This window comes from Erinaceus europaeus, chromosome 6, assembly GCF_950295315.1.
Source record: "Erinaceus europaeus chromosome 6, mEriEur2.1, whole genome shotgun sequence".
Classification (NCBI taxonomy): Eukaryota; Metazoa; Chordata; class Mammalia; order Eulipotyphla; family Erinaceidae; genus Erinaceus; species Erinaceus europaeus.
In genome coordinates, this window is record NC_080167.1 from 37,194,679 (window position 1) to 37,218,012 (window position 23,334).

General features: G+C 38.6%; 1 protein-coding gene across 1 annotated transcript in view; it reads left to right on the top strand.

The window, feature by feature from the left end:
• FMN2 (formin 2) overlaps positions 1-23,334 on the top strand; it is a 357,233-nt gene that overhangs the window by 227,294 nt on the left and 106,605 nt on the right. Inside the window, exons 9-13 of the mRNA XM_060192033.1 lie at positions 3,924-4,015; positions 4,175-4,304; positions 5,273-5,419; positions 20,660-20,719; positions 20,873-20,993. Of these exons, the coding sequence (XP_060048016.1) occupies positions 3,924-4,015; positions 4,175-4,304; positions 5,273-5,419; positions 20,660-20,719; positions 20,873-20,993 (550 nt within the window). The remainder of the gene's footprint in view (positions 1-3,923; positions 4,016-4,174; positions 4,305-5,272; positions 5,420-20,659; positions 20,720-20,872; positions 20,994-23,334) is intronic.

Below are 23,334 nucleotides of genomic sequence, written 5' to 3' on the forward strand. Positions count from 1 at the left end.
ACCACCAGAATTCTGTATCCCATCCCTTCCAGTGATAGCTTTCCTACTCTTTAACCCTCTGGGAGTATGGACCTAAGGTCATTGTGGGATACAGAAGGTGGAAGGTCTAGCTTCTGTAATTGCTTCCCCACTGAACATGGACATTGACAGGTCAATTCATCCTTCCAGCCTGTCTCTCTCTTTTCCTACTGGGGAAGGGCTTTGGGGAAGAGGAGCTCCAGGGAACATTGGTGGGATTGTCTGTCCAGGGAAGTCTGTTTGGCATCATGCTAGCATCTAGAACCTGGTAGTTGACAAGAACGTTAACATACAAAGCCAAACAAATTGTAGACCAATCATGGACCTAAGGGCTGGAATAGTACAGATGAAGAGTTGGGATTCCTCCTTTTTGTAGATAGCTAGTAGGCATATTTTAGTTAAATTCCAAAGGGCCTGTGGCTATACTAGTTTGTTTTGTTTTTGTTTTTGTTTTCCTTTTTCTTTTTGCCCCTAAGCCGGAGATCTCACATGCAGGTGGATCCAAGTTATTGTCTGGGGAGATGATGTCATGGCCAGAAAAGGAGCAGAAAGCTGGATCAGGGAAGAGAGAGTAGCTCCCTAATATGGGAAAGATGCATAAATATTGTTGACTGTAAAGCCTATCAATTTGATGTGATCTGGGGCCCATAATCAGCGTAGGAGCCTATGTGACTCTGCATCCCTCTAGATCTGAGCTCACATTCTGTGGTCATGAGTGGGAACATTCATGCTGCCCCAGTATCGACCCATCTTCTTCAGGTATGGTATAGTGTATGCTGTCCATCCTCTCTTCGGAGGGTGGAACATTCTCTACCATTGTTGATCCAAGTAGAGGGCAAGGTCCTGTGGGTGCCCACAGAGGGGTCTTTTGTGTTGTTCCTGATAGAAATGACTTAATAATGGAGGGATGGATTTATTCAAGGTCTAGGCTCATCAAGTCTGTTTGGGACTTTCAGGTCTCCCTGATTAGGGCCCCAGCTGATAGACTGTATTGATGGTGACTGAAGAGTCATCATTAAAGTATGCCAGTCTTTTGCCCTTATTCAACTTTTGCAGTCCTTGCTTTGCTAAAGTTAGCTTTGGAGTGATTGAGTGAGAGAACTGAAATAGGAAGTAGGTGAGGAGGGTATCTAAGTCTAATTAGATACTATTTCATTAGGAACTTTATACTGATTCAATGCAGACTATTGTGTACTTTTGCTTTTAGGTATATATTTTGCCCTAATTTATGGATACATGTGAGTATATGCTCTATCTTACGGGATCTGGTTTATATCTAGGTTTTGGGACTTTGTTAGCAATTGAACCTCCTGGAATGGAATTAGAGAATACCATAAAAGGAAAAGTCTTACGTGAGTAATGAGGGTAAATGGTTGACATTCCACACCTGTTGTCTCTGGACACAGTCTGAAGTGAAGCATGCTGAGGTGGTACTCGTTGTATCAATTAGGTTGGGATCGGTGGATGCAATATCATTTGGTATTACTTGAGAGAAGTATGCAGGGAAGTAAGCCCCACCCCAGAGATTGCAGGACTGGGGGGAAATACAGGCTCTATAGAGGAAGCAGGAGGTTCCTGCTGTCTGAGGGTTTAAGAAGACAATAGATAGTTATTGCTATAACTACATTGTTTGGTAATTGGGTTAACTTTCAAAAATCCCTTTGTTAGGATTTGCTGTCCTTTGACATTATTTGTATATAGCTGTGCCACTGGTTGATTCTGTTCTTCCTAGACTAAGCTTTTAAAAGGGTCAACATTTCAAAGACTCAGCCTATGTATTAAAAAGACTCAGTCTATGCTTTAAAAAGTTTGAGACATACAATCAGTTTTTCCTCTCTAATATTACTTAAATAGTGATTTATGTGACTACAAATTAATAGGAGTGTACATAAACACCATTCCCACCAATAAAAGATTGTGTAGCATCCCACCCCACTTCTCTCCCCCCACCACCCACCCCACATCCACCCTCACTTCTATCCAGGATTTTTACTTTGGTGCCATACTCAAAATTTAGTCAAATTCTGCTTTGAGTTTCCCTTTCTGTTATTCTTTCTCAACTTCTGTTTATGAGTGGGATCAGCCCATACTCATCTTTATCTTTCTGACTTAGGTCATTTAACATAATTCCTTCTAGCTCCACCCAAGATGGGTCAGAGAAGGGGGGTTCATTGTTCTTAATAGCTGCATAGTATTCCATTGTGTATATATACCACAGCTTTCTCAGCCACTCATCTGTTGTTGGGCACCTGGGTTGCTTCCAGGTTTTAGCTATTAAGAATTGTGCTGCTGTGAACATAGGTGTGCACATATCTTTTTGGTTAGGTGTTATGGAGTCCTTGGGGTATATCCCTAGGAGAGGAATTACTGGGTCATATGGAAGGTCCATGTCTAACCTTGTGAGACTTCTCTAGACTGCTCTCCACAGAAGCTGGACCAATTTACATTCCCACCAGCAGTGCAGAAGGGTTCCTCTGTCCTGACAGCCTCTCTAGTCTTTGTTGCTGCTGTCTTTTTTGATGTATGCCATTCTCACAGGAGTGAGGTGGTTTCCCAATGTTGTCTTTATTTGCATTTCTCTGACAATCAGCGACCTGGAGCACTTTTTCATATGTTTGTTAGCCTTTTGGATCTCTTCTGCAGTGAATGTTCTGTTCATATCCTCTGCCCATTTTTGGATGGAGTCATTTGTTGCTAAGTTTGCTGAACTCTTTGTATATTCTGGTGATTAGACTCTTGTCTGATGTATGGCATGTGAAGATCTTCTCCCATTCTGTGAGGGGTCTCCTTGGTTGTGTGATAGTTTCTTTAGCTGTGCAGAAGCTTTTAAATTTCATGTAGTTCCATTGGTTTGTTTCTCCTTTAATCGTCCTTGCAACTGTGTTTGTATCCTCAAAGATGTCAACAGTAAGGTATTTTCAATTATAAGGATAAGAATACAAGTAAAAATTCATTCTACATAAAGGAGAATTTATGTGTACTTCTGCAAGTCTTTAAAGTAATATTTCTTTCTTTTTTTTTTTTTTTTACCAGCATCATTACTGTGGCTTGTGCTATACAACTCTCAGCAACCTTATTTTTTTTTCTCCTTTTTCTTTCTCTGTTTGATAAAGTTTGAGAGGCAGAGAGGGAGCAAGGGCTAGAGAAATAGATAAGTCATTGTTTGTGAAACTTTTACCCCACAGGTGGGAAGCTGGGGCATGAACTCAGATCGTCATCCATGATCTGTTCTACTAGCTCCATCTACAAACCTTTGATTTTGTTAAAACTTGAAATCTTCTCCTAGAGGAATAAATTTAGTATGACAAGAGTTTAGTTTCACATTATATAGTTTAAGAGAAAACATTTAGGAAGAATTGCCAATTTTTTACCAGAAGGAGTTTCAGAAGAAGGATCTTAACCTTTTTATATTGTTCTATGAGTTAATAATTCAATTCTAATTTACTTTTCTCCAAAGCATTCAAAAATACTTACTGATTCTAATAGTTAATGCCATTTTGTCTTCAAAAGTCTTATAGCAGCTTTAAAATCAAATTACTTACAAATTAAACTTGATTGATTTCTGAGTAAGAATTACTACTTTAAGATGAAATTGTTGCATTCTCAAAAGTCTTATGAGCAGCCAAAAAATGAAAGGAGAATTTCACTGTTTCAAAGCATGCTTAAAGAATTAAATGTTTTTTAAGTCACTAATAGTTAATATTAATAACACTATTTGGAAGCTATAAAGATAGTCTAGTTTGCATAAAACATATTTACAATTTAAAATACCTTGTGAATGATGACAAATTTTACTACAAGCAGATGCTGGGAAATATGAAAATAGTTTTGTATATTAATATCTTCATTATCTAAAGGACTTAGTTGATCAGATTTTGAAAAGTATTTGACTTTTTGTTTTCCAGAGAGCACAGTCAGATGAGCTGGAAAAAATTGAAAAGCATGGTCGATCCTCCAAAGACAAGGAAAATGCCAAGTCCCTAGATAAACCTGAACAGTAAGTATACCTTAGGACTATGCTGAGGGAATCAAGAACACAGGCATAGATTCTTTGTACTTAAAAATGCATTTTCTTCTATGCATAAATGTTAAAGTGGTGCAAATGGAAATACCTATTTACATGAATTACATTATTCTCACAACTGTATCCCCCCAGGTTCCTTTATGAACTGTCACTGATTCCCAACTTTTCTGAGCGAGTTTTTTGCATCCTGTTCCAGTCCACATTTTCAGAAAGCATCTGCTCGATTCATCGGAAATTGGAATTGCTACAGAAATTGTGTGAAGTGAGTTTCTGATCCATAAAGAGTTGAAGCTTGAATTTTGACATTTAATTATTTTTAATCACATTCATATTTAATGCAGGTTTATTTGTTTGAAGTACTCATCAACCTTACAGGGTACAGTCCCACAGAAGATAACTTGTAATTGAACTTCAAGGTCAGAAATGCAGATAGATGTATGTGGCTTTAGATCCCATTTCCAGAATAGTAATTATTTGACAGTCTCTGTGGATGTCCTTTCTGTGATCCTTTCATTCATCAGACTTCCAATTGAAGACAATATGAAGGCAATTGATTTAATTTGTTTTAATTTTGGAAGAACCCTTTCACAAACTGTTACATATCACAACCAATGATTTAAGGATAGCTGTATGACTTACTGGAAGATTAATCTTCTGAAACCAGAGAATAAAGACTTGATAGAAATTTCCTGTATTAACATTTAAGATAATTTGTCAAAAATTATTTTGATTGTAGCAAATTATTTTGAAAAGAAGTACCTTATTCAAGACATATTTTCAGATAACCTGACAGGCAAATTCAAATTAAGCTTATTTTGAAAGGTTGAGTGTGAGCTTTTAAGGGATAGATCTAAATTTGTAAATCAATCTCTGTGCTTAAGTTTCTCCTAGTCTACGCCCAAATTTGTCTTGAACTAGAAGCTGGTATAATAATTAAGATTATGGCAATAATATTATTTTACAGTAGTTTTCATACTTTAGCCTTATTTGTTGTCCTTGAACTTAGATTATAGAAATGATCTAGATTACTACCCTTTATCCTGTAAAAGAAGCATACCTAGATGTTTTATGGTGGTATAATGTGTAGACTGAACTTTGGAAAAACTGCTCCTAAAATATACCCAGTAATGAATAATGATAAAATACAGACATGATGTGATGTAAATATCTTCCTCTGACTTAAAATAATTCAAACCAAAACTTAAAAAAAATTGTTCTTCTATTTTTCAGACTTTGAAAAATGGCCCAGGGGTTATACAGGTTCTAGGTTTGGTTCTTGCCTTTGGCAACTACATGAATGGTGGAAATAAGACTCGAGGACAGGCTGATGGTTTTGGTCTAGACATTCTTCCAAAGCTGAAAGATGTCAAAAGCAGTGTAAGTGTTTTATATGAATGGAGGTAGGCAGACTCGGATTAGATGCTTTACTTAATAATTAGTGTAAAGCAAGCCTGTTATAATAATTGTGTATGCTCTTTTTATAATTTTATAAATTTATTTTCCTTTTTGTTGCCCTTTTTATTGTTGTAGTTATTATTGTTGTTGATGTCATCGTTGTTGGATAGGATAGAGAGAAATGGAGAGAGGAGGAGAAGACATAGAGGGGGAGAGAAAGATAGACACCTGCAGACCTTCTTCATGGCTTGTGAAGCGACTCCCCTGAAGTTGGGGAGCCTGGGGCTCAGAACCGGTATCCCTATGCTGGTTCTTGTGCTTTGCGTCACGTGCGCTCAACCTGCTGTACTACCGTATGACTCCCAATTGTTTATGTTCTAAGGCCAAATGTTTCTTTATGTGTTTAACTCAGATTAATGTGATGGTCACCATAGCTTTTTGAATGAGTGAATAATTTGTCCTAGAATGAACATTTTTAAATGTTGCATGTAATGAATAGTTGAGTAGAAAATATAATAAAGTAGAATATTTTCCTACTATTGCTGTTTCTTTTTGTGTCTTATAGTGCTTTTGTATGTCACATTAATTTTTTTGGACTTATGGGATGAATTAATTTCTATTAATTAGCCAACATATCCACTACTTTCTTCATCTTTTCTGTGTTAATTATTGGTGGACAACAGTCTGATGTTTTAAAATCAGGGTTCAGGTGGTGGTGTACCTGGTAGAGCACATACATTAATTACCATGTGCAAGGACTCAGGCTTAAGCCTTGTGCTTACTTTAGGATGAAGTTATGAACTGTGCAATATTAATGCAGGTTTTTCTCTCTCCTTTTTAAAAAAATTAATTCATTTATTTATTAGAGATAGAGAGAAATTGAGAGGGGAGGGGAAAGTACAGAGGGAAAGAAACCTAGAGATACCTGCAGCCCTACTCCACCACTTGTGAAGCTTTCTCCCTGCAGGTGGGGACCAGAGGCTTGAGCCTGGGTCCTTGCGCACTGTAGTGTATGCACTTAACAAGGTGTGTCACCACCTGGCCCCTCTCTTTTTTTCCCATAGTCTCACTGTCTCTAAAATGATCATTGTGAATAATAGTGTTGTGGTTCATCCACTGAACCTCTGCAATAATATGTGTGTGTGTGTATGTGTGTGTATGTATTTGTGTATATATATGTGTGTATATATACATATGTATTTCAAAGATGATAAAATAGTTTATAGATAAAATATAAAAAGATATTTTTTCTACATATCATGAGAAGGGGAATGCCTAAGCTTTGCTTTAGGGTTAATAAATTTTTTCCTACTTCCACAGTTGTGACCTGGAAAAATAGTTTATTCAGCATACACTGCTCTCCCATGTATAGAATCCAGTTTCTATCTCTGCCTCTACTACAATGAAGGAAGCTTTGGTGCTGTGATGTCTCTCTTCTTTCCCTCTCTTGCTCCCCCACCCTTCCACCTCTCATTCATTCCCTCTCTTGCCTCTCTCCCCCATCTCAATTCCCCATCATAAAAAACAAATGTTGGATTCTACATCTACAGTTTTGTTTATTTAAAATTAATATTAAAGGGACTGGGAGATAGTTTGCTCTGAGTATCACACACTTTGTCATGTGTGAGGGTCCAGATTAGAGCCCCAGCCATAAGGAGAGCAACCATGCAAAGGAAAACCTTCAAGAGTAGTGGAGTAGAGTAGTGCTGTAGTTTTTTTCCTTCTCTCTCTTTGCTTTCTTGTCTCTTACCCTCAATAAGGAAAGAAAGAAGGAAGGAAGGAAGGAAGGAAGGAAGGAAGGAAGGAAGGAAGGAAGGAAGGAAGGAAGGAGGGAGGGAGGGAAGGAAGGAAGGAAGGAAGAAAGGAAGGAAAGAAGGAAGGAAGGAAGGAAAGAAGGAAGGAAGGAAGGAAGGGAAGAAGGAAGGAAGGGAGGAAGGAAGGAAGGAAGGAAGGCTGAGGAAAGAAAGATTGATGAAACTACTAATGCAGTGGAACTATGCATCACCAAGCCCCATCAAAATCCCTGGTAGTAAGGGGGCAGACATTGTATCTAAGATATCATGAGAGTGTCTGTAGAAAGATTAGAGAAACAACCCTGATAGAGTTAAAATCTGAGATTAAAACTTTAGAAAAATAATTATTTCTTTGATACAGAAATCTATATAGAACAGCATACTGGAGATTATGCATGTTATTTTTAATGTTAATTGTAAAAAACATTGGAATTACATATTTTCTATATGTAGACATCCACTTTCATTTAGCATTCTTGGGCATATATGAAATTCCAGACACTACTTTTTTCAAGTGTAAATGAAATATTGTTGTTTCTTAAAAACCAAGTGCACATTATTTTACTGTCTATATGTGCTTAAGGATATCTTAGCTTTCTCATAACTTTTATTTGATTATACCTACAATATTGATTTATCAATGGCATTGACATGTTTAACTTGTAAAAATGTGTCTGAAATATATTCAAATTATATATGAGTGAGATTATATATATTTAATGGTAAGGGATTATTGGTTTTGTTTTTTATTGGTTCATAATTACTTAATTCCTGATTGAGTTAAATTTCTTAAATTTATAAAATTAAGGATAAATTTAGAAAAATATGCAAGGAGTTAAGAGTATTAAAATACATATTTCCCTTTCATTCTTTAAGACCTATTCAAAATCTTTCAAGATTGGTTCTTCCAAGTTTGGTTCTTTCTCTAGAAAAAATATTGTGGGTATATCAGCTTCTTGGTACTATTTGCCATCCTACATGGATGAATCCTTTTCTCTCAGCATGCCTATCAGCAGGCACTGAAGTCTTTTATTCATTGGTTCAGGTCTCCCAAACTGTTTCATTGATTTTTAAGTGTAGAAAATGAACATCAAGTTGCTTAAATTATATTACATACATATACATAATATGTACATACATACTTTGCAATAATTATTATCAGTACTTCTATATATTATTATTATTATTAATTTTTTTATTTATAAAAAGGAAACATTGACAAAACCATAGAATAAAAGGGGTACAACTCCACACAATTCCCACCACTAGATCTCTGTATCTCATCCCCTCTCCTGATAGCTTTCCTATTCTTTTTTAAATTTTTTTTGTTGATTTAAAAAAGAAGACATTAACAAAACCATAGGATAAGAGGGGTACAGCTCCACACAATTCCCACCACCAGATCTCCGTATCCCATCCCCTCCCCTCATAGCTTTTCTATTTTTTGTCCCTCTGGGAGTATGGACCCAAGGTCATTGTGGGATGGAGAAGGTGGAAGGTCTGGCTTCTGTAATTACTTCCCCACTGAACATGGGCATTGACTGGTCAACCCATACTCCCAGCCTGCCTATCTCTTTCCTAGTAGGGTGGGGCTCTGAGGAAGTGGAGCTCCAGGACACATTGGTGGGGTCTTCCATCCCGGGAAGTCTGGTCAGCATCATGCTAGCATCTGGAACCTGGTGGCTGAAAAGAGAGTTAACATAAATAGCCAAACAAATTGTTTAACAATCATGAACCTAAAGGCTGGAATAGTGCAGATGAAGAGTTGGGGGTGATCCTCCATTTTGTAGATAGCTAGTAGGCATATTTTAGTTATATTCCAAAAGGCCTATGGCTATACTTTTTTTTTTTCCCTGAGCCTGAAATCTGATATGCCATTGGATCCAAGTTATTGTCTTGGGAGATGATATCATGGCTGGAAAAGGAGCAGAAAGCTGAATCAGGGAAGAAAGTAGCTCCCTAATATGGGGAAGGTGTATGAATACTGTTGACAGTAATACCCATAAATTTGATTTGGTCTGGGGCCCATATTCAGCTTAGGAGCCTAGTGACCTTTGTGTCCCTGTAGATCTGAGTTCACGTTCTGTGGTCATGAGTAGGAACATTCCAAACTGCCCCAATATCGACCTATTGTCCTCAGGTGTAGCATAGAGTTTGTTGTCCATCCTCCTTTGGAGGATGGAACATTCTCTAGCATTGTTGATCCTAGTTGAGGGCCTATGGAGGGCCCACATAGGGGTCTATTTTGTTGTTCCCGAAAAAGAAAACATTGACAAAAACTATAGGATAAGAGGGTACAACTCCACACAATTCCTACCACCAGAAGTCCACATCCCCTCCCCTCCCCTGATAACTTTCCTATTCTTTTTTTTTCATTGATTTTTTTTTTTTTTAATTTTTTATTTAAGAAAGGATTAGTGAACAAAAGCATAAGGTAGGAGGGGTACAACTCCACACAATTCCCAACACCCAATCCCCATAACCCACCCCCTCCCCTGATAGCTTTCCCATTCTCTATCCCTCTGGGAGCATGGACTCAGGGTCGTTGAGGGATGCAGAAGGTAGAAGGTCTGGCTTCTGTAATTGCTTCCCCGCTGAACATGGGCGTTGACTGGTCGGTCCATACCCCCAGTCTGCCTCTCTCTTTCCCTAGTAGGGTGTGACTCTGGGGAAGCTGAGCTCCAGGACACATTGGTGGGGTCTTCAATCCAGGGAAGCCTAGCCAGCATCCTGGTGGCATCTGGAACCTGGTGATTGAAAAGAGAGTTAACATATGAAGCCAAACAATTTGTTGAGCAATCATGGATCCCAAGCTTGGAATAGTGGAGAGGAAGTGTTAGGGAGGTACTCACTGCAAACTCTAGTGTAGTCCTACTTTCAGGTATATATTTTGCAGTAGTTTATGGATACGTGTGCACATAAGCTCTCTCTCACAGAAACTGGTGTATATCTAGGTTATGGGACTTTGTTGGAAAGTGAACTACCTGAGATGAAATTAGAGTGTACTATTAAAGGAAAGGTCTCACCCGAGTAATGAAGCTGAAGGGTTGTCATTCCACACGTGAAGTCTCTGGATACATTCTGGGGTGAAGCATGTTGAGGCAGCAATCGTTGCTTTGGTTAGTTTGTGATCGGCAGATGCAATGTTGTTTGGTTTGGATTGGGAGATGCATACGGGAAAGTGGGCCCTATCCAAGGGTTCCAGGACTGGGGGAAGTAGGGGCTCTATAGTGAAGATGTGAGGTTCCTGCTGTCTTAGGGTTCAAAAAGACAATCGATAGTTAATATTATCATCACATTATTTGTTAATTGGGTTAACTTTGAAAAGTCCCTTTGTTATGGTTTCCTGGACAGTACCCAGTATCTTGTATATAGCTGTGCTATTGGAAGCTTCTAATCTACTTGGTCTAGGCTTTTGAGAGAGTCCGCATATCAAATACATAGCCTATATATTAAAAAGATTCAGTTTGTCTTTTGAGAAACTTTGAGACATACTATTGATTTCCCCCTCTCATATTAATTAACTACTGATTTATATGTCTACATTTTGCTAGGAGTGTACATAAACACCATTCCCACCACCAAAGGACTGTGACCCATCCCTCCCGCCCACTTCCACCCCCCACTGGCCCAGGAAGCTACATGCCTACCCCTCACCACTGGGTTTTTACTTTGGTGCCCTACTTACAATTTGATCAGGTCCTGCTTTTAGTTTCCCTTTCAGATCTTCTTAGTCAGCTTCTGTTGATGAGTGGGATCATCCCATACTCATCTTTATCTTTCTGACTTAATTCACTTAACATAATTCCTTCTAGCTCTGTCCAAGATGGGTCAGAGAAGGTGGGTTCATTGTTCTTGATAGCTGCATAGTATTCCATTGTGTATATATACCACAGCTTTCTCAGCCACTCATCTGTTGTTGGGCACCTGGGTTGCTTCCAGGTTTTAGCTATTATGAATTGTGCTGCTATGAACATAGGAGTACACACCTCTTTTTGGTTGGGTGTTATGGAGTCCTTGGGGTATAACCCCAGGAGAGGAATTATTGGGTCATATGGAAGGTCCATGTCTAGCCTTCTGAGAGTTTTCCAGACTGCTCTCCACAGAGGCTGTACCAATTTACATTCCCACCAGCAATGTAAAAGGGTTCCTCTGTCCCCACATCCTCTCCAGCATTTGTTGCTGCTGTCCTTTTTGATGTATGCCATTCTTACAGGAGTGAGGTGGTATCTTAGTGTTGTCTTGATTTGCATTTCTCTGATAATCAGTGACCTAGAGCAGTTTTTCATATGTTTGTTAGCCTTTTGGATCTCCTCTGTGGTGAATGTTTTGTTCATTTCCTCTGCCCATTTTTGGATGGGGTCATTTGCTTTTTTGCGGCTAAGTTTGCTGAGCTCTTTATATATTTTGGTGATTAGTTTCTTGTCTGATGTCTGGCATGTGAAGATCTTCTCCCATTCTGTGAGGGGTCTCTCTGTTTGTTTAATAGTTTCTTTGGATGTGCAGAAGCTTTTCAATTTGATGTAGTCCCATTGGTTTGTTTCTGCTTTGGTCTTCCTTGCAATTGGGTTTGATTCATCAAAGATGTCCTTGAGGTGTATGTGGGAAAGTGTTTTACCAATGTTTTCCTCTAAGTATTTGATTGTTTCTGGTCTGACATCTAGGTCTTTGATCCATTTGGAGTTGATTTTTGTTTCTGGTGAGATAAAGTGGTTCAATTTCATTCTTCTGCATGTTTCAACCCAGTTTTCCCAGCACCATTTATTGAAGAGAGCCTCCTTTTTCCATTTAATCCTTTGGGCCCCCTTATCAAAGATTAGATGCCCATAGGTGTTGGGATTTACTTCTGGGCTTTCAATTCTGTTCCACTGGTCTGTATGCCTATTTTTGTTCCAGTACCATGCTGTTTTGATGATGATGGCTTTATAATATAGTTTAAGGTCTGGGAGTGTGATGCCTCCATTTCTGTTTCTTTTCCTTAAGATGGTTTTGGCAATTCTAGGTGTTTTCAGGTTCCAGATAAATGATTGTAGCGTTTGTTCTATTCTCTTAAAGAAGCCTGGTGGAACTTTGATGGGTATTGCATTAAATTTGTATATGGCTCTGGGGAGAATATTCATTTTGATGATATTTATTCTTCCAATCCATGAGCATGGGATATCTTTCCATTTCTTGGTATCAGTTTCTATCTCCTTGAGTAGCGACTCATAGTTTTCAGTATACAAGTCTTTCACTTCTTTGGTCAACTTTATTCCTAGGTATTTGATTGATTTTCCTGAAACAGTAAATGGGAGTGATTTCTGGATGTCTTCTTCTTCAGATTTAGTGTTTGCATAAAGAAATGCCACTGATTTTTGTACATTGATTTTGTAGCCTGATACCTTGCTATATTGCCTAACAACTTCCAGTAATTTTCTACTGGATTCTTTAGGTCTTTCTATGTATACTATCATATCATCTGCAAATAGTGAGAGCTTGACTTCTTCCCTTCCAATCTGTATCCCTTTGATTTCTTTCTCTTGCCTGATTGCTATGGCAAGAACTTCCAATACTATGTTGAAGAGTAACGGTGACAGTGGACAGCCCTGTCTAGTCCCCGATCTGAGGGGGAATGCTTTCAGCTTCTGTCCATTGAGTATGATGTTGGCTGTAGGTTTGCTATATATAGACTCCACTATCTTGAGGAATTTCCCATCTATTCCCATTTTTTGTAGAGTTTTGAGCATGAATGGGTGTTGGATTTTGTCAAAGGCTTTCTCTGCATCTATTGAGATAATCATGTGGTTTTTGGCTTTGCTTTTATTGATGTGATGAATGACATTGATTGATTTACGGATGTTGAACCAGCCTTGCATTCCTGGGATGAATCCCACTTGGTCATGATGAACAATCTTTTTGATGTGTTGCTGTATCCGGTTGGCCAAGATCTTGTTTAATATTTTGGCATCTATGTTCATCAGAGATATTGGTCTGTAGTTTTCCTTTTTTGTTCTGTCCCTATCAGCTTTTGGTATCAGGGTGATGTTGGCTTCATAAAAGGTGGAAGGGAGTATTCCTGTTTCTTCAATCTTATGGAATAGCTTAAGAAGTATGGGTATTAACTGTTTCCTGAAAGTTTTGTAGAATTCATTTGTGAAGCCATCTGGTCCAGGACTTTTGTTGTTGGGGAGATTCTTAATAACGGTTTCAATTTCTTTGTCTGTGATTGGTGCATTTAGATTTTGTAGTTCTTCTTGGTTCAGTTTTGGAAGTGCATAGGTTTCTAGGAATTGTTCCATTTCTTCCAGATTCTCTAGCTTGGTGGCATATAGTTCTTTATAGAAGTTTCGCAGAATTCTCTGGATTTCTGTGGTGTCAGTTGTGATATCTCCTGCATCGTTTACAATTCTATTAATTTGAGTCTTCTCTCTTTTTTGTTTGGTGAGTCTGGCTAGGGGTTTGTCAATTTTGTTTAATCTTTCAAAGAACCAACATTTGGCTTCATTGATCTTTTGTATGGTTCTTTTATTTTCGATGTTGTTTATTTCTGCTCTAACTTTAGTGATTTCTGTCCTTCTGGTTGCTTTAGGGTTCCTTTGTTCCTTTTCCTCTAAGTCCTTGAGGTGTCTAGTAAGGTCGTTCATTTGGGCTTCTTCTTGGTGTTTAATATGTGATTGTATGGCTATAAGTTTCCCTCTCAGTACTGCTTTCGCTGTGTCCCAAATATTTTGATAGGTTGTGTCTTCATTTTCATTAGTTTCCAGGAACATTTGAATTTCCTGTTTGAGTGAGTCTCTGACCCAGTGGTTCTTAAGGAGCATGTTGTTTAGTTTCCAAATTCTATGTCTTTTAATAATTTTCCGTTTGTTGTTAAAAGTTAGTTTTACTCCACTGTGGTCTGAGAAGATACTTGGGATGATTTCAATGCTCTTGAATTTATTGATGCTGTCTTTGTGGCCTAACATGTGGTCTATCCTTGAGTATGTGTTATGTGGATTTGAAAAGAAGGTGTATTCCAGTTTTTTGGGGTGGAGGAGTCTGAAAATGTCCAAGAGGTCTAGTCTGTCAATCTCTTCATTCAATTCTCTTGTATCTTTATTGGTTCTCTGCTTTGTTGATCTGTCTAAGTGTGAGAGTGGGGTATTGAAGTCTCCCACTATTATTGTATTACTATTGATGTATTTTTGAAATTCTTTCAGTAGGTGTTTAATGTATTTAGATGGTCCCTCGTTGGGTGCATAGATGTTAATAATTGTTAAGTCTTCTTGGCTGATTGATCCTCTAATCATTATGTAATGTCCTTGCCTATCTTTTATTACTTTATTTAATTTAAAATCTATCGTGTCTGAGATGAGAATGGCTGTTCCTGCCCTTTTTTGTGGACCGTTAGCCTGTATGATAGTTTTCCATCCTTTCACTTTAAGTCTGTGTTTATCTTGTTGTGACAGATGGGATTCTTGCAAGCAGCATATGGTTGGGTTATGTTTTCTGATCCATCCCCCCACCCTGTGCCTTTTGATGGGTGAGTTTAAGCCATTGACATTTATTGATATTATGGATTTAATGTATTGTAGTGCCATTGTTCTAAAAAACGATTTGTTTACTCTGATATATTACAAGTATTATAGTGATGTTCTTGTTTATAAGAGGTCTTTTAGTACCTCTTTCAGGGCCGGCTTGGTGATAGTTGCCTCCTTTAACTGTTGTTTGTCTAAGAAGGTTTTGATCCCTCCGTCTAGCTTGAATGAAAGTCTAGCAGGATATATTATCCTTGGTTGAAACCCTTTTTCATTCAGGGCTCGATAGATATCTTGCCACTCCCTTCTGGCTTTTAGAGTTTGAGTGGAGAAATCTGCAGAAAGTCTTATGGGTTTTCCCCTGTATGTGACTTTTTGTTTCTCTCTTGCAGCCTTTAGGATCCTTTCTTTATCCTTACTTCTTCTCATTGTGACTATGATGTGTCTTGGTGTTTTCAGGTCTGGGTTGATTCTGTTTGGTACTCTCTGGGCCTCTTGCACCTTGATATCCTTTCTGTTATTCAGGTCTGGGAAATTTTCTTGTATTATTTCCTCTAGAATGTTTGCTTCCCCTTCCTCTCTTTCTTCCTCTGGCAGGCCAATTATACGAATGTTACTTCTTTTGAGATCATCCCATATGTCTCTGTTGTTGTTTTCAGTGTCTCTCAATCTCTTTTTAAGCTCTTTCACCTCTTTCTTAGTTTTCTCTAACTCATCCTCTGTCTGACTAATTCTGTTTTCTGCTTCTGTTAGTCTGCTTTCCCTTGCCTCAGCTTCTTTCTTCATTACAGCTATTTCAGCTTTCAGTTCTCTAATTGTCTCAAGATAATCAGTATTTTCCTTGGGTGTCTCAACTGTTGTTTCCCTAATACTGCCATTCCTTTCCTCCAATGTTGTTTTCATTTCTGTGATTAATAAGTTTATTATTGCTTGCATACTTTTCTTATCTATGGTTACTTCTGACTGATTTATGGTTTCTTCTGGGCTCTTGTCTTCATTCATTGGGGTAGCAGTTTTATTTGTTTTTAATCTACCCATTTTTTTTATTTATGTGTTTCTCTCTTTTTTTTTTTTTTAATGCTCTGTTGTTCCTCAGTTGTTGTGTTTTGAGCACAAGTAACACTGTACTAAATACCTTTATGACAATTGCACTCACCAACCTCCGGAATTACAGTAGCAACTGAAGTAAGTATTGAAGGAGTTTAATCATTACCAGTTAGCCAAACAATTTCTCCAGTCCGTGAAAAAATAGTAACCAAATCCCAGTGAAGAAAGAGAAAAGAAAGAGAGGATAGCAAGAATAGACAGTTATGAAAATCTACTATCCAGTGTATATTCTAGGGTAACAAGAGTGTAAAGGGAACTAGAGCAGAGATACACACATAGAGAGTCCACTCTGGGTCAGATTTCTTCCCCAAAGTAATTCACAAATTCAGAAAGGCAAAGAAGAAAGAAGTGTATGACAAGATAAAAAAAAATAATAATAATAAAAAATAAAAAAAAGAGATAGAGAGAGATAAGAGAGAGAAAAGGGAGAATATAAGAAGAAGGGTTGTAATTAAAGAGCAGTGCGAGGAACTTCCCAAATGTGTTATCAGTGAGTTTAAAAAAAAAAAAAAAAAACCCTGTTTGGTGGTATGGGGTATCCTGCTAGTAGCTGGTCCCAGGCACTGCTTATGGTGGGGGGGGGGGGGGGAGCAGCGGGAAGGATGTATGCTTGAAAATTAAAAGGAAGAAAAAAGAATTTTTTTCCCCTACTCTAATTCTTAACCCAAATTAAGTTATAGACAGCTTTTTGGTATGACTGCTGTGGCCCCTTATTGGCTGGCCTGCTAAAGGCAGAAAATCCTATTGTTTACACGAGATGTGTCCGGAGCTCAAAGGCTAGCCACTTCTCCTTTGTCCGCCATCTTCCGGGAAACCCCCCCCTCCAGACTTTTTTAAAGGATTTCTCAAAAATGAAAACTAGCTCCAAATCCTTTGATCCAATGAGAGCTATACTCAAGAAGTCTTTGGATCTGCTCTCAGGGTCACGGTGGACCCTGGATTCTCCCAAGAGGAAGCCCCCGAGCTAAAGTGCTCTCTCCGGGTCCTCTGCCCGCCGCGCTCTGCAACCAGCGGAGGAGCTGCCTTCCTGGGCGGGCGGAGGACAATGCCCGGCGCACTCTCCTTGCCCGGCGCCCTGGGAATTCTGGAGCCCCGCTAGTCCGTGTCACCTTTACTCTAATTCTTAACCCAAATTAAATTGTACCCACTCTTTGGTGTCACCCCTTATTAACTGGCCTGCTAAAGGCAGAAAATCCTACCGTTGCCGACGATGCCGTCAGAGCGCTCGCTGCCAGCAACTTCTCAGGCCGCCATCTTCCTCTCCCTCCTTCTTCATTGATTTTTTTATTTAAGAAAGGATAAATTAACAAAACCATAGTTTAGGAGGGGTACAACTCCACACAATTCCCACCACCCAATCTCCATATCCCATCCCCTCCCCAATAGCTTTCCCATTCTCTATCCCTCTGGGAGCATGGACCCAGGGTCTTTGTGGGTTGCAGAAAGTGGAAGGTCTGGCTTCTATAATTGCTTCCCCACTGAACATGGACGTTGACTAGTCGGTCCATACTCCCAGTCTGCCTCTCTCTTTCCCTAGTAGGGTGGATCTCTGGGGAAACAGAGCTCCAGGACACATTGGTGGGATCTTTAGTCCAGGGAAGCCTGGCCAGCATCCTGATGGCATCTGGAACCTAGTGGCTGAAAAGAGAGTTAATATACAAAGCCAAACAAATTGTTGAGCAATCATGGACCCAAAGCTTGGAATAGTGGAGAGAAAGTGTTGGGGGGGGGTACTCACTGCAAATTCTACTGTACTTCTGCTTTTAGGTATATATTTTGCAGTAGTTTATGGATACGTGTGAACATAAGCTCTCTCTCACAGAACCTGGTCTATATCTAGGTTTTGGGACTTTGTTAGAAAATCATCCACCCAGGTTGGAATTAGAGAATGCTATGAAAGGAAAGGTCTCACCCGAGTAATGAAGCTGAAGGGTTGTCATTCCACACCTGAAGATTCTGGACACAGTCTGAGCTGAAGCATGTTGAGGTGGCAATCGTTGCGTTGATTAGGTTGCGATTGGGTGATGCAACATTATTTGATATGGATTGGGAGAGGCATGTGGGAAAGTGGGCCCTATCCTAAGGTTCCAGAACTGGGAGAAATATAGGCTCTATAGTGGAGATGTGAGGTTCCTGCTGTCTTAGGGTTCAAAAAGACAATCGATAGTTAATGTCATCATCACATTATTTGGTAATTGGGTTAACATTGAAAAGTCCTTTTGTTAGGGTTTGCTGTATAGTACCCAGTATCTTATAAATAGCTGTGCCACTGGTTGCTTCTGATCTACTTGGTCTAGGCTATTGAGAGTCCGGATATCAAATACACAGCCTATATATTAAAAAGACTCAGTCTGTGTTTTAAAAACTTCGAGACATACAATTAATTTTCCCCCACTCATATCAATTAACTATAGAGATTTATATGACTACACTTTACTAGGAGTGTACAAAAACACCACTCCCACCACCAAAAGGCTGTGTCCCTTCTCACCCAACCACCCCCACCGGCCCAGGAAGCTGCATGTCTACCCCTCACCACAGGGTTTTTACTTTGGTCCCCTACTTTCAATTTAGTCTGACCCTGCTTTTAGTTTCCCTTTTAGATCTTCTTTCTCAACTTCTGTTGATGAGTGGGATCACCCCATACTCATCTTTATCTTTCTGACTTAGCTCACTTAACATAATTCCTTCTAGCTCTGTCCAAGATGGGTCAGAGAAGGTGGGTTCATTGTTCTTGATAGCTGTATAGTATTCCATTGTAACTTTCCTATTCTTTATCCCTCTGGGATTATAGACCCAGGGTCATTATGAGGTACAGAAGGTAGAAGGTCTGAATTCTGTAATTGCTTCCCTGCTGAACATGGCATTGACATGTAGATGCATACTCCTAGCCTGCCTCTCTCTGTAGTGGGGCAGGGACTCTGTGGAAGCAGGGCTCAAGACACATTGGTGAGGTTGTCTGTCCAGGGAAGTCTGGTTGGCATCATGCTAGCATCTGGAACCTCCTGATTGAAATAAGAGTTAACATATAAATCCAAACTAATTGTTGATTAATCATAAGCCTAAAGGATGGAGTAGTGCAGAAAAAGAGTTGGGGGGTCTCCGTTTTGTAAATAGTTATATTCCAAAGAGCCCATGACTATATTATTGTTTTTTTAATGTTTTATTATCTTTATTTATGTATTGGATAGAGACAACCAGAAATTGAGAGGGAAGGGTATGTATCCAGAGACTTCACGTGTGGAATGACAACCCTTCAGCTTCATTACTCGGGTGAGACCTTTCCTTTAATAGTACACTCTAATTTCATCTCAGGTAGTTCACTTTCTAACAAAGTCCCATAACCTAGATATACACCAGTTTCTGTGAGAGAGAGCTTATGTGCACACGTATCCATAAACTACTGCAAAATATATACCTGAAAGTAGGACTACACTAGAGTTTGCAGTGAGTACCTCCCTAACACTTCCTCTCCACTATTCCAAGCTTGGGATCCATGATTGCTCAACAAATTGTTTGGCTTCATATGTTAACTCTGTTTTCAATCACCAGGTTCCAGATGCCACCAGGATGCTGGCTAGGCTTCCCTGGATTGAAGACCCCACCAATGTGTCCTGGAGCTCAGCTTCCCCAGAGTCACACCCTACTAGGGAAAGAGAGAGGCAGACTGGGGGTATGGACCGACCAGTCAACGCCCATGTTCAGCGGGGAAGCAATTACAGAAGCCAGACCTTCTACCTTCTGCATCCCTCAACGACCCTGGGTCCATACTCCCAGAGGGATAGAGAATGGGAAAGCTATCAGGGGAGGGGGTGGGTTATGGGGATTGGGTGTTGGGAATTGTGTGGAGTTGTACCCCTCCTACCTTATGCTTTTGTTCACTAATCCTTTCTTAAATAAAAAATTAAAAAAAAAAAAAAAGGGAGAGAGACAAAGACACCTGTAGCCCTGCTTCACCACTCATGAAGCTTTCCCTCTGCAGGTGGGGACCAGAGGCTCAAACTTGGGTCCTTGTACACTGTAACACATGTGCTCAACCAGGTGTGCTACCACATGGCCCCGGTTTTTTTTTTTTTTCTGAGCCTCACATCTGATATGCAGGTGGATCCAAGTTATTGTCTGGGGAGATGATGTAATCGCTGGAAAAAGGACTATAAAGCTGGATCAGGAAAGAGAGTAGCTCCCAAATATGGGAAAGGTGTATAAATGTTGTTGACTATAAACCCCACTGATTTGATATCATCTGGGGCCCATATTCAGCTTAGGAGCCTATGTGACCTCTAATGTTGCTAACATATTTATTAGTGTAGTACCTCAAACTAGACTATGAAGAGATGTTTTCTTTGGGGGGCATATATTAATTAGGTTAAACATTTCAAATTTTTCCAAAATGCTTTTGGTATCATAGTGTTTGTTTAAAAAATTATATATGTACATACACACACACACATATATATGGTCTCCCAAATTCAGCTTACAAAGAACTAATTTTGAATAGTGCAAAAAGTAACAGTTATAACTTTTAGTAGTAATAAAAATGAACTATTTTTCTTATTGGTGATGGTAAAATCAAGAAAGTGTTTATATTTGGGATTCTTACCATCAGCAATAGTGCTTCTACTTAAAATTCAGATGCAAACTAAAGTGAAAAACAAGAATTTCTATGCCTTCAAATGCCAAAGAATAGCGATTAATTTTAATAAATGAATTTCACTTTTACCTCTGTATATTCTTGCTAATATATGTGGATTTGCTGGAAATTATTTTATTTAGAACTATATATTTAATATTTTCAAATATATTTCTACTCTGTTCTTTCTACCTAGGACAATAGCAGAAGTCTTTTGTCATATATCGTTTCCTATTACCTTCGAAATTTTGATGAGGTAAGATGATTTTTATATATAGCCATGTATTTTACTTGTTATTGTTTAGGTATTTAACAATGTTTTACTTTTATTGTTTTACCCTTGCTGCTGTTTTATAAGTATTATTTACTGATAGCTACTTGTTCAAAAATTATATTTATTGCTAATTAGGATGCTGGAAGAGAACAGTGTATCTTTCCACTGCCAGAACCACAGGATCTTTTTCAAGCCTCACAGATGAAGTTTGAAGATTTTCAAAAAGATCTCAGGAAATTAAAGAAAGACTTGAAAGGTAATTTATAGATCTTGAAGAAACTCATGATTGTGTTTTGTTTTGTTTTTTAAAGAAAGAAGACACAGTTTTCAGTATTTATTATAGCCTTTTTTTTTGTGGAAAGTGAAAATTCCTACCAAAACTCATAGTCTGATGTTGATTACAAAAGTAATTTTTTGACAATTAGTTATTGAATAATAACTGGACTATATTTGAGTAGCTCCCTCTTTCACCATGAATAAAATTTATCATCTTGTTTTCACATTATAGCCAAGAACTTTTGAACATGTATCATGTCATTGTTTAAAAGATAAGTATTTATTTTCCGCACTTCTGTGGCATAACTGTCTAAGTCTTCTTGCTACAAACTTTCCTAAGAAGAAAATAGGATCTTTCATATATCTTATAAAAAACATAAATGTATTTATATATTATCATATGCTTTGAGGCTGTATTTCCAATGGTATTCAAGAGAGTCTGAAATTCTTCAAAATTCTGTTACTAGGGTTGGTAAATAGCTCAATCAGTAGGGCTCCTGCATTGCTATGTTCACAATCCAGGTTCAAGTTCTGGTATCATATAGAAGGTGCAATGGCAGTGAAGCTGACTCCAGTGCTATGTTTTCTCCCCTTTTATATCTTTCTGTCTGTTTCTCGTTCTTTTTCTGTGTATCTATCTGAATGAAATACCAGCTGTTAGTGATGTTGTGCATAAATAAGACTTTGGTTCCACAAAACAAAACAAAGCAAACAAATACATAAATCTAAGTTAAAATAATATGTACACAAAAATTTTTCATTTTGTAAGATACCCTTTATTCCTTTTTAATGAAGTTTTCTCTTATTTAGAGTTGATAACACCTCAATTATTAAATTAAGTTTCATTCTAACTTTATTAAACAACAAGATAATGAATAAATTCATGTGACATGTTTCCCGATCCAGAATCCATAAAGGTGATATAACTTTTTGAGATATATATTCTGATTTTGAAATGCCTATCAAAAGACAAGTTGATATAGAACCAAGCTTATAATATGTATAGGAATCACAGTGTTTTCATACCTCACAATTATGCCAGGTCTCTCTCTCTCTCCCTTTCAATTATCTTTATTTATTTATTGGATAGAGATAGCCAGAAATCAATAGGGAAATGGGTGATAGAGAGGGAGAGAGACAGAGAGACACCTGCAACACTGCTTTACCACTTGTGAAGTTTCCCCCTGCAGACGGGTAACAGTAGCTTGAACCTGGATCCTTGTGCACTGTAACGTGCACTCAACCAGGTGTGCTGCATTCTACACTCCCAAGTACATACCATAAATTCTTTTTTTTTTCCTCCAGGGTTATTGCTGGGCTCCATGCCTGCACCATGAATCCACCGCTCCTGGAGGCCATTTTTCCCCCTTTTTGTTGCCCTAGTTGTTGCAGCCTCGTTGAGGTTATTATTGCCATTGTTGACGTTGCTTTTGTTGTTGGATAGGACAGAGAGAAATGGAGAGAGGAGGGGAAGACAGAGAGAGAGGGGAGAGAAAGATAGACACCTGCAGACCTGCTTCACCGCCCGTGAAGCGACTCCCCTGCAGGTGGGGAGCCGGGGGCTCGAACCAGGATTCTTACGCCGGTCCCTGCACTTTGCGCCACGTGTGCTTAACCCACTGCGCCACCGCCCGACTCCCCATACCATAAATTCTTTTCTCTTGCACATACACAAACACAAACTCTATTGTGGTGCTGAGGACATTTCTGGAGTATCTGCAAAATACTTCAATTGACAATTTATTCTTGCAAAGTATGATTTTATAGCTTATTGGTGACTTGGTAAGTTAAATGACTAATAATCTTATTAATAGAAAATTTATGTTGGCTTTGCTTGTTGCATCATATTGCAATGTTACTCATGTAGCTTTCATACCCACAAACCTTACTATTGTTACAAATTGAAGTATAGTGATGAAAATGGCATGTTCTCACAAGTTTTCTCATCATGCATTAGTTTATGTTTTTGAAATGGAGGACTAATTAGTGCCACTGAGTACTATTTTTTCTTGCACATTTATCGTTATGTGTGGTATGTTAGATAGACAAGATTCAGTATCAGAGGAGTGTTTTAGCATGTACCAAGTGATGATTTTAACTTTGAGGCTATATAAGTAACCTGTCATAGGAATTTTATCATAGAAATTTAATGAATCTATTAAAGATAAGCTCTTTCAGCAAGAACTTACAACAGTTGCCTGACATAGAGTTTTCTCAACTTTGTCCAGAAGTTGTTACAGGTTGTCATACAAGAAGTTCGCAGTTTCATGACTAAATGAACTCTTAAGTTAATATAAAGTTAAAGTGAATTTGTTGGACCA